The sequence below is a fragment of the Equus caballus genome, chromosome 28 (genome assembly GCF_041296265.1).
Source record: "Equus caballus isolate H_3958 breed thoroughbred chromosome 28, TB-T2T, whole genome shotgun sequence".
Taxonomy (NCBI): Eukaryota; Metazoa; Chordata; class Mammalia; order Perissodactyla; family Equidae; genus Equus; species Equus caballus.
In genome coordinates this window covers 45925973-45942695 of record NC_091711.1, presented here as the reverse complement: position 1 = coordinate 45942695, position 16723 = coordinate 45925973, and the positions used below count along the sequence as shown (strand labels likewise).

The 16723-nt window shown below is 60.5% G+C and overlaps 1 protein-coding gene and 1 long non-coding RNA gene across 5 annotated transcripts in view; one reads left to right on the top strand and one right to left on the bottom strand.

The window, feature by feature from the left end:
• SHISAL1 (shisa like 1) overlaps positions 1-16723 on the top strand; it is a 75867-nt gene that overhangs the window by 37561 nt on the left and 21583 nt on the right. For all 4 annotated transcript variants that reach the window (XM_070254172.1, XM_070254173.1, XM_070254174.1 and 1 more), the window contains exon 4: positions 5360-5677. In XM_070254172.1, the coding sequence (XP_070110273.1) occupies positions 5360-5677 (318 nt within the window). The remainder of the gene's footprint in view (positions 1-5359; positions 5678-16723) is intronic.
• On the bottom strand, positions 12598-15229 carry LOC138921223 (uncharacterized). The gene is made up of 2 exons (XR_011433635.1): positions 14342-15229; positions 12598-13979 (listed from the first exon to the last, which is right to left on the bottom strand). It is a non-coding gene; the product is annotated as an uncharacterized lncRNA (long non-coding RNA).

Here is a 16723-nt window from a genome sequence, read left to right as displayed (position 1 = left end):
CAGAAGCTTCCTTCCCCAGGGCCCAGAAGTGTTCCAGCCACACCAATGGCCGACCTGGGGTACCCGGCCGGGCCTGGAGACCTGAGAGCCCGACGTCCTGGATTTCCTCCCCCCGTGGACCTGTGCCACCTTCCAGCGTGCCTCGAGCTCTGAGTCCGGCTCCCGCATGGGGTGACAAGTTTCCGAACATTCTGGTCAGTTGCTGGACGCCGTCAAGCCCTGTTTGGTGGAAAATCTGCATACGTGCCGCTTCCTTGAAAAGGCTAAAGTGGTTCCAGCGTCCGTGATGTTTGCTCGTCTGAATGCAGGCCGCCGAGTTGGGAGGGGGGACCTAACGAGCAGTGATGAGCGCTCAGGGTGCCGCCCAGCTCGGGGAACTCCTTCCACCCGCGCAGAGGCCTTCTCTGTGAGGAAGATCCCGCAAGCCCCACTACACCAGGGCCGAGGCTCAGAGAGGGTGAAGACTTGCCCGCAGTCACACAGCGCACAAGTGGCAGAGCAGGGTTTGGGACAGACGTATCTGTCATCCAGGCTCAGTTAGGCTCAGGTGAGGAGCAGCCCCAAAGTCCCTGGGGCTCCAGACACGAGGCTCATTGTCGTCTCACCCTCCACATCCTCTTGGGTCACCTGTGGCTCTGGGCGCAGAGCATTCTGTGACCCAGGCCGGTGAAGCAGTCCTCTTCCGGGGCAGGACGTCCCCGTGGTGGAGGGAAAAGAGAGATGGCTAGGCCACCTGATGGCTCCTAAGAGTCTGCTCACATCCAAGCCATTCCCAGGAAGAGGTACGGGCATGGACCCCGGGGGCAGACCTACAGGGATGGGCAGTGAGTCCTTGATCGCAGCAGACTGCTTCCTTGGCCCAAAGCCCATGTTCCTCCATTGCACTGGACAACCTCAATCCTGCTGTGTGACCTTGGGCCAGTCACTTCACCTCTCTGGGCCTAGATCGGTTGAGTGTTCCCTCTGTGCTGCCATCGCAAGAGCCAGCATTCGCTGGGCCATCTCTCTTCAGGCTCCCATGTGGTCTCATTGAGCCTCACAGTGACAGCACCAAGGAGGGAGCGTTATCATCCTCATTCTACAGTCAAGGGAGAGTAAAGCTCTGTCCGAAGGTCACAGAGAGAGAAGTTTGCGGAGCTGCGATCAGAATTCGCGCAGTCTTGGCCTCTTGGGCCCAGAGTTTAATGAGCCAGCGTTACCAGCCTTGTCGCTCCGACGCACAAGCTGCCTCGCAAGTGGACTCAAGGCTCTCACTTTTTGAACAAGGCCGGCCAGGGGGCCATCGGCCGTGTCCCAGCCAGGCCCTCACTGGGCCGCGGGCTCTGCAGCCCGGGTCCTTCTGGCATGATGGCCTCCTCCATCCCCACCTGGGACACCTGTGGGGTGGTGACGGGGACTCCACCTGGCCACAGTTGCTCCCTGTCCTCGCGTCCCTGCTCCTGTCCCCAGAAGGTACTGGGGAGATTCCTCCATCAGAGGAGGTGTCGTTTGTTGCTTGGGAAACACCAAAAGAATCTGAGTCCGTAAATATCCCAAAAGACACTGAAAAGTTGCCGTCGGTGGCTTTGGCTGGCTTCACATCTTGCCCCGGAAAACAGCCTCTGTTTTATCTTCTGCCCTTTATGAAACACACACCCTCAACAAAGACCCCGCGTCTGGAGGGAATTAATTTCCGGATCACATTTTTTAATTCAATTTTAAAAACCAGAATGCCTCCAGCCGGGCAGCCACAGGGAGGGCAGGTGGAGGAAGGCAGGAGAGCTGCCAGGGGACGGGGTCCCTGGCCGGGCGTCCCCTCCAGCAGCGCGTCCCCCCTTCTCTGAGCCGAGAGGGCGGGGGGGGGTCTCCGTCCCCCCAGTGCCAGTTAGAGCGAGCTGCAGAGGCCCGCGGGCCAATACCCACACACGCGATGACAGTGACACCCGGAGACGCAGGATGCTCTTGTGTAGGGGGCTGGACCCCCTTCTCAGTTCCTGGTAGAGGGTGAGCCGGGACAAGTGGGCACGCAAGCAGAGGCGGGAGTCCCTCCCTGGACATCCATACTGGGCTTGACCTCGGGATTTCCCCAAGATTCAGCACACTCGGAGGTCAGAGGGACCTGGGTCCAAGTCCCAGTGCAGCCGCTTTCCAGCTGTGTGGCCTTGGGCCCAGGGCTTTGCCTCTCTGGGCCTCATTTCCTCGTCCATCACCTGGGGAGACTGACTCCTAATGCCTGGACTTGATGCCAAGATCCAGAAGTGGGGCGCTGGCATGTGGTGATTGCTGCTGTCACTATCGCCTGTTAATGATTGTGCACAAGAAGAGAGACTCCAGGGAAGAAGTGGTTAAGATCGAGGGCGCCACTGTCACCAGCTCGCCACAGGCACTCAACATGTGTGAGCTCAGGTGACGTCCGCAGCAGCCCCATGCTGAGCGCTGGGCGCACAAAGATTAGTCGGACCCTGACCCCAGCCTCCAGGGGCTGTGGTCTCCAGGTGCTGGCAGGTCTACAAAACGGCAAAGACAACAGTGTGTTCTGGGAACCCCAGTGGCTTTGGGAGCCCAGGGGAGGGGTTGGACTCAACCCAGGGACCATCCGGGAAGGCTGCCTGGAGGAGGTGATAGCTGCACCAAGACATGGGCACGGGAGGCAGGGAGAAGTTCCAGGCAGAGGAGCAGCACAGACAAAGGCCTGGAGGCAGCTTGTCTACCCTGAGAAGCTGGGTGGCGCCTGTCCAAGGCAGTACGGTGCAGTGGTTAGGAATGTGCCCTCTGAGACAAGACTACTGGGCTCTAATCCTGGCTCTGCCATTCAGCGGCTGTGGGATCTTAGGCGAGGCTCTTAGTTCCTCCGAGCCTCAGGTTTCCATCTGTCAAATGGGGATGATGGTGATAACATTTCCTTCCGTGTTGGTTTTGCACATCAAATGGGCCAACGTGGGAAGCATTTGAGGGATGTGTGAGCTGCTGTTTTCATTCCTCTTATTATTTCTCAGTCCCAGTGGTGCCAGGCCCCGTCGGGGTCCAGCCACCGCCCCCGGCTGGCATCATGGACGCCCTCTCTGCGTGGCGGCATCTGCCAACAGCTGCCCCTGCCCCTCCCCGCTCCCCTCCCTCAGCCCCCGCGGCTGCTGCCATGGGAACCACCGAGGAAAAGCCTGACGCTCAGAGCCTCTCTGTGGGGCTGCAGGGGAGGCTGGAGGGGGCATGCTGGGAGAACAGGGGCACCGGGGACTGGAGCCAGGCCCCCCTCCTGTCCACGTGGATGTCCACCCCAGGGCTCTGGCCTCAGCACGCCAGACAGGGCTGCCGGCCTCTGTTCCCGGGCAGGAATGACACATCCCATGTCTCCAGGCAAAGCTAGCTTCGCCCTGAAATAAGGCAGCCTGGGGCCTGGCTGTCAGTCATTCACACCTTAGCATGAATAAGCCCCTGAGACTGCCTCGGGCCTTGTGCAGGTGGTGGCTGGAGGGGGGCCCTCAGGCGGGAGCAGGAACGGCCGTGACGCAGAGTGGTCAGTTCCTCCTTCCTCAAGCAGATGCTAAGCCCTGAGCACCTGCTAGGGTCTGCTCCATGCTAACCGCTCAGGACACACAGAGGGGCCCCCAGTGAGGGGAGGGGAGGCATTCCAGGCAGAGGGCACACAGTAGGCGTCCCTGGGCTAGGCCCAGCCACCATCTCGCTGCAGAGGCCCAGGCTGGGCAGGGTGTGAAGTGAGCCGGGAAGATCCAGGGTCTGGAAACTGAAACTGGGGGGGTTTCACATCATCTCCTCCAGGCCCAGAGACATGCAGGTGTTCTCCCAGGACACACAGGAAAGCCAGGCCAAGGAGGAACCACAACTAGGCCTCCTGGCTCCAGCCCATGCTCCCCGACTTCAGACAGGGTCTGGAGGGACGGGCTGTGGGGATCCAGGACATCAAGGGGCCCCATATGGCGAGAGCCTGGGCGGGTCTCTTGCTGTGGGAGGTGGGGCAGCAAGGCTGGACATCGGCTCTGCCCCACAGTCACGTGCCCCCTCTGTGCCACCCGCCAGCGCACCCCCACCTGAGCAGATGCCACAGCAGGAGCAGATGGAGGCGGTGTTTGAGGGATAATAAATCGGCCGCTTGAACAGCCGTGGTCCCTGGCGAGCACTGTCTGGAGCCCAGCAGCCTCGGCTGCAGAGGCAAGACCAGGAAGTGGCCCTCCCCGGGCACCCTGGGGAGACTCAGACCCTGGCCTCGGTGGGAGGACAGCGAGGCCCGGGACAGCGCGGCCCCAGGGGGTGGAGGCTGGGTGAGAGGGGTGCTCAGGCGAGGGGAGGGCCTGACCCAGCCACGTAGGAGGGGCTGCCTGTCCCGAAGGCTTCCTGGGGGATGAAGCCTCCAACAGGCCATGGTAGGAGTCAGGAAGGGGAGGAAGGAGACAGGAGACAGAAAGGATCGGCCAGGCAGAAGGCACAGCCTGTGCAAAGGCCCGGGGTCGGAGTGAGCAGGGTGTGCTCCCCGGTGGAGAGACAGGTTGGTCGGGGAGCCAGGCTTCACAAAGGGGCTGCACACGTTTGCAGCTTAAAACCCTCCACCATTCCTGCTTCTGGAGGACGGAGCAGCCCTGGGCAGGGAACGCTGGGTGACAAACAAGAGAAAGGATGTCGGGGCCCCGAGACCCCAGCCGCGCACAGTGTGGTGGCACCTGGTGAAGAGGACCGAGTGGGGGAGGGAGGGAGGAGGGTCTGAAAGGCACGTGGCTGGTGGGACAGCGGGGCCCAGTGACGCTGCGTGGGGTGTGGGGAGGGCAGCTGAGCTGATGTCCTGCTTCCTGGGCTTCTGAGGGAGGGAGATGGCGCAGGCTCAGGGAGCCGGCCTGGCGGGGGGCGGGGGGGGGGGGGGGGCCGGCTCAGTGGCTGAGTTGCACACGGCACATGGGGTGTGAGGTGGCCCAGGGTGGGTGCTGAGGGGCAGAGGTTACAGCTCCGGAACTGGGGTGCGTTTGTCCTGAGACAGCAGACTTCCTGCTCATGCCCCGGCCCGTAAGATGGGGAGGAGCTGGAAGGGGGACGGGAGGAGGCGGTGAGGGATGCTGGGAGAGCATCGTGGGCGGCAGGTGAGGGTCGGGGCCACCGCATCATAGGAGCCCCAATGCCCAGCTGAGCAAGGACTCGGGGTCCTGGGGGAGATGCTCAGGTTGGGGCAGGGCCCCAGGCAGTGGATTCCCCACGGGGAGGAGGGAAAGGGCAGGTGGAGGAGAGGGAGCCGGGACTCCCCACCCCCAGAAGGGCTCACCACCCCTCCTCTCTGGGACCCTGAAACAGCTCCCGTCCTAGGTTCTCTGGGGAGCCCCGCTGATCCCCTCGGGCCCAGGCTGTCGCCCCGCCCTCAGCCTCTCTCCTTTCTCCGCAGCAACTACACGGCGCTGCTGGGCGTGTGGATATACGGCTTCTTCGTGCTGACGCTGCTGGCCCTGGACCTTTTGTACTACTCGGCAATGAACTACGACATTTGCAAGGTCTACCTGGCGCGGTGGGGCATCCACGGACGGTGGATGAAACAGGACCCCCGGCGGTGGGGGAACCCTGCCCGGGTCCCCCAGCCAGGGCAGCAGGCCCCACAGCCCCAGCCTCCCCCCGGCCCCCTGCCGCAAGCCCCCCAGGCCATGCGCACGCTGCAGGGAGACGCCCACGGGCCACCACTGATGACCTTCCAGAGCGCGTCTGCCTGGTGAGTGGTTGCCATCGAGGCCCAGGCCGTCCCCGCTCCCTTGCCTTTGACGAGCTGGGAAAATACCAGATCGTTGTTGCTGCTGTGTTTGGCCCATCGATCGATGACCTGATTATTTGCGTTTCTTATTTGCCAAGAAGAATTCGAAGTTGCCCATGGGAACATGGTGCCTGGACAGGGAGGTGGAAACAAAGCTTGCACGTGTATTGCACTTAGAGCCTGGTGTAAGAGTCATTGGCTCTGAGCAGTAAATGGAGTTGTGAGTCTCCTGGCTGCCAAGGCAAAAGGGGAAATCAGATGGCTTTCCCGGTTTTCAAGGTCTGGTCAGAGGAAGCAGATCAGTGTGTCAGGAGCTGGGGGAGACGTTTTTGTCAGCACGAAGTTAGAAGCTCTGCGTATTACTGGATTCCATCGTGGACATACATTCCGAAAGGCATCTGAGGCGATGCAGGCAGGCTGCTCAGTGATGGCTCAAGAGAAGGCGAGGAAGCTGGCAAGGGAGGTGGGACCTCAGGGGTGGCCTTGTGGGGCGGCTGCCCCAGCAGAATCCGGTCACCCTGCATAAAGGGCGTGTTCTAATCTGACTGCCTCCGCACGACTCTCCTGTCTGTCCAGCCCCAGTATGGTGGGAGGTGGGGAGTGATGTAAGCTGGGGGTCCCTGGGCAGTGCAGAGTTGGAGGGAGAGAGGAGAGTCTGTGCATTTTGGAGCAGGGACCTCACGGTGCGGATGGCCAGCACCAGGACAGGAACCGGCCCCGCACAGGAGCCAGGCTGAGCGCAGATGCCCACGTCCAGGGGCGGAGTGTGGGGTCAGACACTCGGGGGGGCCGAGCTGCAGCCACGGGCACACAGGGCATGGGGCGTGTCGTCCTGGGACCTCACAATGCTGAGCCCAGGCTGCAGGATCCAGGTGTAGAAACAGACAACTCAGCCATCACCGCCAAGTCCACGCACTTTGCAGCCACTCAATTCGGGTCCAAGTCCCAGGTCTGTCATTTCCCAGCCCGGCAACTTCAGGGAAGCCACCTCCGCCGTGTTAACCTCCAGCCCTGGTGAAGGAGGGGAGAGTCAGAATGCGCTGAGGATTGGAGTAAACATTCGCCTGGCACTTAGTCAGTGCTCAGTTAACCCCTGCTGCTTCGTGCTGGAGACGCAGCCGAGCTGGTAACGACCACTTAGATAGCCGAGAGAGAGTGACCTTTTCAATAATGCATGACTTGAATAATTCATACGGTACACTTAAGTCAGCTTGTGCTTATTGATCGAATAATCGCCCCATCTATCACGCGGCAGACAAAGACACAGCCTTGTTCAGCTCAGCTTGACAAGTGTCAGCTGAGCGGGTCCTCTGGGGTGGGGCCGGGGTCGGGCTGCGGCGATGTGGAGGGGGTGGCTGGTGACGAGGTCGGTCTCTACCCTGAGGAGTCTGCGGGCGGGGGGAGCACAGACAGCCGTTGGCCGGGCCCGGATGCTACGGTTTCCTGAGATGTGGGTGTCTCGCAGCAGACACACTCGGGTGTTTGTCACAATAAATTCCTGGGTCTCACGCAGAGCCTGCCAACGAGGCGCCTCTTAGGGCCGTGCCTGTAGGCACCCCAGTTTGGGAACCACTGTAGCCAAGATTCCGGAGAGCTGGGAAGTTACTATTTGACCGATGGCGCATCCGTCCTCTCTCCCCGCCAGTGGGAATGCCTGATGCCCCCCTGTGCACTTGACGAGGTGGCGGTGGGAGGCGCCGCCCTGCACTGTGAGGGCGTTGTTCTGTTCCCCGAACCCCTGCGGCCGTTCCAATGGCTGTCCCCTACAGTTCTCCCTTGCGCGTCCCCACGTTGCACACATTGTGCACCTGCTGTGTGCCAGGCATGCTGTGTGGTCAGGATGGAGTTCAAGGGCGTCAGCCGTGGAGGAGAAAGAGCTGCTGGGGCTGCCGGGATGGTGCGTCAAGTCCGAGTTCGTGGCGTCCGAGTGGGAGGCTGGGCTTGCCGTCGTGGGCTGCCGTCCAGACGGGGGGGCATTCCATTTTGGATCTCAGAGCCTCGCTGTCCCTCCCCGTCCTCGCATGTGCGAACTCGGGATGGCGTTTCCGTGACCCCGTGTCATTCGTTCAAAACCGTTGTCAGAAACCTACGAGGATGGGATGCGGGAGAAGGTGCCCCCCCGGCTCCCTCTGCCCTCTCCACTCGGTGTGCCCTTGGTCACTCCATGTGACCTTGGGCCAGGGGCTTCCTGCTTGGGCTTCCGTTTTGCCAACCAAGGTGGGAGGGGATGGACTTTGAGAGCAGAGGGGACCTTCCCCTCGCTGGGCCTCCTGGCGGGTGCCCACGGTTCCAGCAACATCTGTCGAGCGCTTGCTGTATTCCGGGCACTGTGTTTGCACCCTAATTCTCACCCCAACCCTGAGGAGTAGGTGCCCGAAACGTGGAGAGGGGGGTAGCTTTCCCGAGGTCACCGGCCCGTACGTGATGGGGTGGGAGCGAGCCGTGGGACACAGAGACAAGGGGCCACAGGAAACCACACGTAAACCAGCACATACAGCCTGGGGGGCTCAGGCGGAACGAGGGCACAGCCAGAGCCCAGCCGTCCGCATTAGATGAGCCTCGACTTGGGAGGGGAGGGGGGGTGCACGTCCTGGGCAGGGAGCCGCCCCAGTGGAGGTCTTGGGTCTGCGACCACGTGGTGGGTGTGGTCACAGGGTGTCTAAGTGTCGCCAGGGGTGTGGCTGGAGAGGTGGCTGGGACAGGGGCGGGCCGTCCTCAGTGTTCCTCCCAGAACAAGAGTCCCGAGTCTGCGCTGCTCCATTTGCAAAGTGTCAGCCTGCGTCCTCCACACGCCGCGTGCCAGCGGTCCTGAGTGCTTCCTCCGCGTCGAGATGCGGCCCCTTGAGCACCCATCCCATCAGCTGTGCCTCCAGGGACCTCCACGGCTGCTCAGCCAGCCCCCACCCCCGACCCTGTCTGCAGTCTCTCTCTCTGTCTTTCTGTCTCTCTGTCTCTCTATCTGTCTCTCTGTCTCTCTCTGTCTCTCTATCTGTCTCTCTGTCTCTCTCTGTCTCTTGGCCCCTGCCCCCCCGCTCCCTGCAGCCTCCCTTGTTCCTTCCTGCCCCGATGGCCTGCTTCTCCTCCTCGTCTCCTGCAACCTGATGTATTCTTCTGCCCCCGAACCCCCGGGCCTCCAGAGGTGGGGGCGCTGCCACCCTGTCCCTTGGCTCAGAGCCTTCTGTGACCTTGGTTGCTGGCCCCTCTGGCCCCTCTCAGCCCGCCTCTCCCCACAGCGGAGACGACTGAACACCCTCCCAGGTCGCAGTCCTCCCGCAGCTGGGCCCTGACCTCCTGCTGGACCACGGCTGCCCAGCTTCTGACCGTCACCCGACTCGACCTCCAGCCCCTCTCGGCCCAGCCTCCACGTGTTGTCACAGTCAACACGCCAGGCAGCCGAACAGTCACCACGAGCGTGTCACAGCCAGGAGGGCCGGGCGTGCAAGGCCAGGAGCGCGTTAGTGCTCCTTAAACGACTCGAAAAGCCGCCGACAGCATCTCCCACTTTCTGCTTCCGTCCCCAGAGCTCCTCAGCCTGTGGCCTGTCCCTCGCTCCCTCCCCGTCCACTGTGTTGTGTGATGGTCCCAGCTTCTCCAGCTCCTGAGGCGTCTCCGTGCTTGGCCCCTCACCCATTCTCCTCCCCCAGGGGGCAGGATGCCAGCAGACCTGAGCCCTTCCTCTGGGAAGAGGGGCAGAGGAGGACAGAGGGGTCCACGTGCCCACTCCCCCCTGGGTTCCTGGAGTCTCCGTCACTGGGTTCCTCTGGGTCCCCACAGGCCTATTCTGAGCCCTTATGTGGAGGCGGGGGGCTCTGGAGTCAAGATCCCACCCTGGACCACTCCCGGGGAGACTGAGGCAGGAGGACAGGGTGGATGGAGACAGAGGGGAACCGGAGGGGTGCAGGCAGCGGTGCTGCAGGTCAGGGCTGCCCCAGGCTCTCAGGACCTCCCGCCCCGTCTGCAGCAGGGGCTTCTCCCAGGCTCCCTGGACTGTAGCTGCCTAGTCTGGCACAGGGAGGCCTGTGGCCGGGAGCGGACGCTGGAGCTGGGAGGCCAGGCGGTGGATGGGGCTGGCCCTTGGCCCCCCAGCAGAGTCTTGTGCGGGGCCGGGCACCCAGCAGTGCTCAGTGACCACTCAGAAACCCACCGCAGAGGCCGTGGGCGCTGCTCCCACACCCTCTTCCAGGTGGCTAGCACTGAGGCGCCCGCGTCAGGGGCTCAGGGCCCAGAGACACAAAGAGGAGCAAGAGTGGGCACAGGGAGGAGAAGGAAGTGGCCACTGCTGGGTGCCCACCATGTACCAGGCACCCGTCCCCGGCTCCATCAGCGGGGTTCACACCGACACCATCAGGCAGCCATCACTCTTATTCAGTGGGTTATTTTTAGTATTTTTGTCACTATCAGCATTACTGGAACCCGCTCGTCTGATTGGGCTCCCGTCAGATGGCTGGAGTTCAAGGCCCACCCGTGCCACCTGCTGGCTGTGTGACCTTGGCACGTCATTTCACCAACTGTACCTCAGTTTCCCCATGTAAATGCCAGGGGTCATAATCATCCTGAGAATTAAATGGGACAGACGGTCCTTGTAAAGGCTTGGCCTGTGCCTGGCCCCGATGGGGCAGTTCTTGTGGGCACTTCACAGGTGGGTAAGTGAATGTTGGGGGGTCCTGCCATTCCAAGGGGGCCAGCGAAGGTGGCAGCAGCAATCACCCAGCACCCCCGCAGGCCAGCCACATGTCACGAGTTTCCTCACCTGTCTGCCCTGTGGGGTTGGGGCTTTGAGCCCCATTTTCAGATGTGGAAACTGGGGGCCTCAGAGAAGTCCCAGGTCACCCAGCAGAGGGGAGACTGAGGCAGGTAGGGCTCCACCCTGGGCTGTGTGGCCCTAATGTGGCACCCCACAGCCAGCGGCGCCTCTGCTGGGGAGGAAGGGTGAGCCTCCCGTCAGAACCCTGGGTGGTGCGTGGGCACCGTTGCAGGCCCCGCGGCAGTGGCATGTCTCCGACTGGGGCTGCCTCTGTGGTCCCTGCAGACATGCTGCGTCCACCTCCATCACCGGAAACGCCACTTCCTTGCCTGCCGCTGGGGGCCCAGGGCCTGACTGCATGGCCATGTGGGTGGTGTCGGGGCGCCCCCGCTCAGACCTCACAGTCACTGGATCAGGGAGTGGGGTGTGAGGGCTGGAGCCCAGCCTCCTTCAGCTAATTCCACGGAGAAGCCAGCTTTCCCTCCGTCTGTCCTCGTCTCCCCCACTTGCTCCTGACACACTGGCCCCCCTGCCGTTCCCGCAGCTTCCCAAGCTCACCCCCACCCCAGGACCTTTGTACCTGCCGCTCCCTCTGCCTGAAACGCTCTCTTCCCAGATGAACGCGTGGTTCGGCCCCTCCCTTCCACCAGGCACCTGCTCAGATGTCACCACTCGGAGAGGCCTTCCCTGGCCAGCGTTTGTAAACCAGCAGCAGGCCCGCCCCGCCATCCCTCGCTACTCACTTACCCTCTTTTGGTTTCCTCGCTGTTGTGTTTGGTTTCTTGTCTTGTGTCTGTCTCCTCTGCTGTTAGGACAGAGTTGTAACCAGAGCTGGGGTTGATGTGCCTGTGCCCAGCCGTAACCCCCGCACTGAGTATCGGGTGCTTGATAAAAGTGGCGAATGAATGCATCTCCCTCCGCCCAGCGCCGGGCACATACGGGTGCCCAGGAAGTCAGATCCGTGGTGCAGTGCTTTATTCTCCTAATAACGGTGTCTCCCATCTACAAGGAACTACCGAGCTAAGCAGCTGCAACGACCCGTGCCATTTAACGTCCCCAACGGCACTGCAGCTTGGTCATCCTGAGCTCCTTGTCTGGAGGGGGAAACCGAGGCTCAGAGAAAGTTAGCCACTGGCCCAGGCATGCACAGCAGCTGCGCTGGAGTTCACACCAGATCTGGCGACTGCAAAGCCCACATTCTCAGAAGGGGAGGCAGTGTCTCCACTGTGCTTGTCCGGCTGTGACAGCTAAACCCCGAGACGGGGCTCACACAGCTCGAGGCCCCTCGCTGCATCCACAAGGTGGGTTCCCTGTGCAAATCAGGTCTCACCCAGCCCAGGGGCCGGACCCCACATATCCCCAAAGCTCATGAGGCCTGGGGCTCCAGGGATCGGATGCCAAGCCCTCTCAGGCCTGGGCCGAGGATCGGCTGGAAACTCGGTGTGGGTTCCCGCCCAGTGCTGGCTCTGTCGCGGCCCCAGGTGTGAGTGGTCAGTTTGGTTTGTTTTGGCTCGGGGTCTTCGTCCTTTCTCTTGAACCATCTGTGAAGGTCTTTGCCAGCCCTCGGAATCTTTCTGGAGCCCGACGAGGAGCTGAGGCGGCCAGATGTCCCCGTCCATCCCCCCGGCAGCTCGCCGCCTGCCTCCTTCCCCTGGAAAGCCCGCCCGCAGAGGAGGACCCGGCCGCACAGAACGCAGAAACGCAACACCCAGCTGTTTTAAACAAAACTTCGCTTCAGAATCTCCTGGTCACGCTGGGGGAAACTTGTGGGGGGTGAGCTGCATGCTCTTGGAGTCAGAGCCGGGTTCAGATCGAGCCTCCCTGTGCGGGTGGGGAGCCTCGGGCAAATGGTTCAACTTCTCTGAGCCTCAGTTTCCCCATCAGTAAAATGGACACAGGGAGACTTACCCTGCGGGATGACTTCGAGGACTAGAAAGGGCCCAGCGTGTGACAGGGCCCTCCCTAAATGCTGATTGCAATGATCGTGGCTGTTAGTGCCAGAGGAAAAACAGAGAGAAAAGCCACACGGAACCCCCCCCCCCCCTCCGCCACACACACACACACACACAGAACTACGGATATTTTGCATTTCTTACGCACTGGCTTCAACAGCTTTCCGATAACAATGTACCCCCAGTTTTGCATTCTAATTTTATTCACTTAGCTTTAAATGAGCCATTATCCTGTGGTTTTACTTAGTTTTTCTAAATATCATTTTAGCAGGTACCTGGTGGTCTGGACCCCGTGTTCTGTCATTAATTCGTCATTCCCCTGCAGCGGGGCGTGTAGACGGCTTACAGTTTTTTTACTGTGACAAGTAACGTCTCGGGAGGAGAAACGTACTCCAGAAATTAAGAGGCGGCGTCAAACACCTTTAAGTGTTTGTGGTTTTCCCTTTTTTGAATTATTTCCTCTGGGTAGATTCCAGGGGGGCAAATTCTTGAGTCAAGGAGGGTGGTGGTTTTATGGTTCTTTATACTGGTGCCAGCCGCGTTCCCCAAGGGACCGTCAGCTGCAGCTTTCTGGGGCGCTCACATCACAGCCCATTTCCAGCCCATCTCCCTGGGTTTTATAGGGTTTGCACCTCCGGGATTGTCAGTGAGCTCCAGCCCTTCCTCCCTTTGTTAATTAGTTGTATTTCCTCTCTTGGGGGTTGCCCATTTCTTTTACTATGCCCCCAAGACAGGTGATAATTGAAGCCATTTCCATAAAGCAACATTTGTTTCTCAAACTTCAGCTCCTTGGTGTTCCTCTCGTCTACAAACCTCCCTCATACCATTTACTTAATACATTTTTAATTGACTTTAAATCAAGTCACTTTTTTAGAAAACTCAGTCTTGCTCTAAGCAACCATATCTTTGCTTTCAGAGTTATATTTTTCCTAATACGCATTAAAACAAGTGCATAAACATATCCAAGATGTGCTGGGGCCACCCCGTGCTGGCTCACAAGAGCTGGGAGTGAAATTTCTAGCAATTTGGGGAGCCTGCTGTTAAACACAGCCACTGTTAAAAGCGAAATGCTACAAACTTACACATAGTTATACTAAAGACAAAGATAATAGGTACTCGAAACTCTTCACTTCCTAATTATTTTGCTACATTTGCTGTTATCTCTGCTCTCGAGTTTTTGCATCTGTTGTATCTGTGTGATGGAAACTGTATCTCAGTGGCCACCGGCCTCTCTTCCCGCCTCTGCGTTCTGACACCGCATTGGCGGGGTTTACACAATGGAAACGCTACAGATCAGGGCTTGTCTCCCCTGGAGAATCAGTCGTTAAATGTTTACGGCCACACCACTGTACACGACAGCTCAAATGCGCGTGGACTCAGCACCTTGCATGATCCGCCTGCCCCCGTGGCGCGTGCACCTCGCTGTGGAGAATTGAGCATGTTCTCATGTGCTCGTGGAAGCTGCCGTCCCGGTGTTTCCAGGACCCCGTGGACAGGTATCCAGGCAGCGGTAGCCGGGCGGTTCCGGGAGGGAGAGCCTTTGACCCCTTTCAGCTCCTGGTCCTTCCTGGAGCAAAAGAAGCAGAAAGACCAGTCAAACCTTCCTATCACACATCTGCCTCTCAGTCCCCACGCCCCCATCGCCGGAGGGGCAGTCCCTCTGCAAACTTTCCAGCTCCGTCCTGCTTTTCCTTCTCGGAAACAGGCTGCACTGTTGTGAGGTTGCAGCCGGGACACTGTTAACTCGCTCGTCGATTGTCAAGCCCTTAGGGAGGGTTGGCCGTGCCCTGTACTGAGAGCTGGAGTGGAAGGTCAGAAAGACACAGCCCCACCCCAAGGAAGCCCAGCCAGCGATGCGCAGAAAACTGATCTGACCCTCCTCTCAGGCTACCTGGAAAATCGATGTATTCAGCCACAGGACGAACGTACCTTAGAGAAGGTTTTGGAAAAATCAGTTTGAGGATGCAATTCCAAGATGAACTAGACCAGGCTTGGCTGTCTGCAGGTCACTCTTCCAGCCCGAGTTCCAGATGGGGGTTCCGCTGTCTCGGGGCCCAGGATGCCTCTCAGCGGGGTGGGCCAGCGAGGGTCTTGGGTCCAGCCAACCAGGTCCACGGGCCCTGTGTGTGACCTTGGGCGAGTCCCTCGCTCCTCTAGGCCTTTTGCCTGTCTGTGAAAGCAGGGGCGTCAGGAGGATGGAGATGGTGTCCGTTAGGAGCCCGGCACAGAGCAGGTGCCTGGCCCCGTGGCGCCCTATTCCGAGGGACGTGCTGCCAGGCGGCCGCATCAGACGTGCCTCACCCTCGGAGGGGGCCTCCTGCGCTCCTGCCCTCGCACCCGGCTCCAGGGGAGGCTCACGCTGCCCACCCAGCGCACTAGTGTGGAATCTTAATTAAAATTCCATAACCCAGCAACTGTGGCCGGCTACTGTGTAAACAAAGATGCCATTCTGGTGAGCAATTAGTAAAGATGTTTCTGCAGAGGCCTCGGCGAATCTAGGCGTCATGAACTACCCGGGAGAAAGGAGGATGTTCCTTTATGTCCGCTGGATGGGAATCCCATACTGTCGCCCTCTGGGCTGCAGCAGGGCAATGTGGAGAAAGCACGGTGGCGCGAAGGGAGAATCGTGGCTGGGCTGGTGGCCGTGCTGGTCCCCAAAACCATTTCATTCAGGGGCCCTAAGTAGGCGCAGCTCCTAGCTCAGGTGCCGCGGGACGATGGAAGAAGTAATTTATCTCCATCGGTAACAGAGGACCAGGGAGGGCCATGGGATCGCTCCTTCTTTATGCTCCTGTCACTGAAACTCTGGCCTTAACTAGTGAAGCATTTGCTTCCCAGAATAGAAGCTCGTTGGCGCGGTGAGTGGCTCCCAGTGTGGGCATTCCGGCTGCCGTCAGAATGACGGAAACCAACACTTGCCTGGGGGCCGAGAGGGCGCCCGCTCCTCATAAACGCCCTCTGGAATGCTCTTCCTGTTGTTTCTAAGGCGCCCCGGAGGGTGCTGGGAGGAACCCGTTGCCAGATCGCTTTGGCCGCGAGCTCTGGCTGGGATTCTGTCATGCCCTGAGCACTGGGACCCGGGGCTCCAGGAATCGCTGGGCGCTACAGCCTTGGGGTGGCAACCACAAAGGCTCTGGGGCCCCTGGGCTGGGCTGGCACCGAGCTCTGTGCTGCCCAGCTGTGTGTCCTTGGGCACGCTGCTTCACCTCTCTGAGCTGCCAGACAGACATGAGTGGAGGAATAAATAATCCCCAGCTGGCAGGGGGATTATGGGGACGGAATCCAAAAGGATGTTCAGAGGGCCCAGCCCAGCACCCCACTCATAGGAAGGACCCCCAGAGGATCCTCTTTTCCTGATTCTGTCCACCCCGTGGACATAGCTGAGGGCTTGTGTTGTAGCTCTTCCAACCAGACAAGAAAGGGGGACATTGTGCTAGACTGTTCTGCTGTCCGCTTGGTTACCCTGGGGTCTCTGTATCCCAGAATCCTCTTCCTGGTGATGCCGGCTGAAGTTGTCTGATATTCAGGAGGCCGGAAACAGCCGTCCCTGGGCCCTGGGGGCCTCAGAGCCAGGGAGGCAGGGCTGCAGAGCTGCCCCCGGCCCAGGGGGTGGGGCTTCCTTCAGGTTTCCCGTCTGTGTCCAGCCCTCCTTCCCAACTGCGGACCCCAGGCCGCAGACCCCTCAGACGCGTCCTGGAGAGCTTCTGTGGCCCCCAGGCTCCCTCGGCGGCCGCCCGGCTCCCAGCCTCCCTGCAGACGGACCCGGCGCTCCCGTCCAGCACTGCCCAGTGACCCTCCTCTGGGCCCCCGATGCCCCTTTCTGGACCGTTCCCACCCACAAGTCTGGACACACGAGTTCCTCCCATCAGTGCCTTACTCCATGCCCCCCAGCGCTGTGTGCTCCTGGACCCTGACCCGTCCCGTCACTCGCATGGCTCGAAGGGGCACATCTCTGTGACCTCGCAGGGTCTCTGACACCCACGTGTGTCCCAGGGTGTACATTTAATGGAGCGCTGCCAACTGCTTTCCAGAAAAGCCACTTGCAGGCAACAGTGCGCTCACAGCTGGCGGCACCAGAGGGACGAGGACGTGCAGGGTGCGGCGAGGCTGTGGTGACGGGACAGCGTGCCCGTGAACCTACGGAGAGCCCGGCCCCAGGCGCTCTCAGCGGCAAGGGACTTGCTCAGATGGGAGTTTCGACGAGGCCCCGCCGCGACCGGGCAGAGCGTGGGAGGCGGGGAGGCCGTCGCTGGGCCCCAGGAAGAAGCTGTGGTGCTGTAAGCGGCAGGGGAGCTATGAGGGGGAGAAACG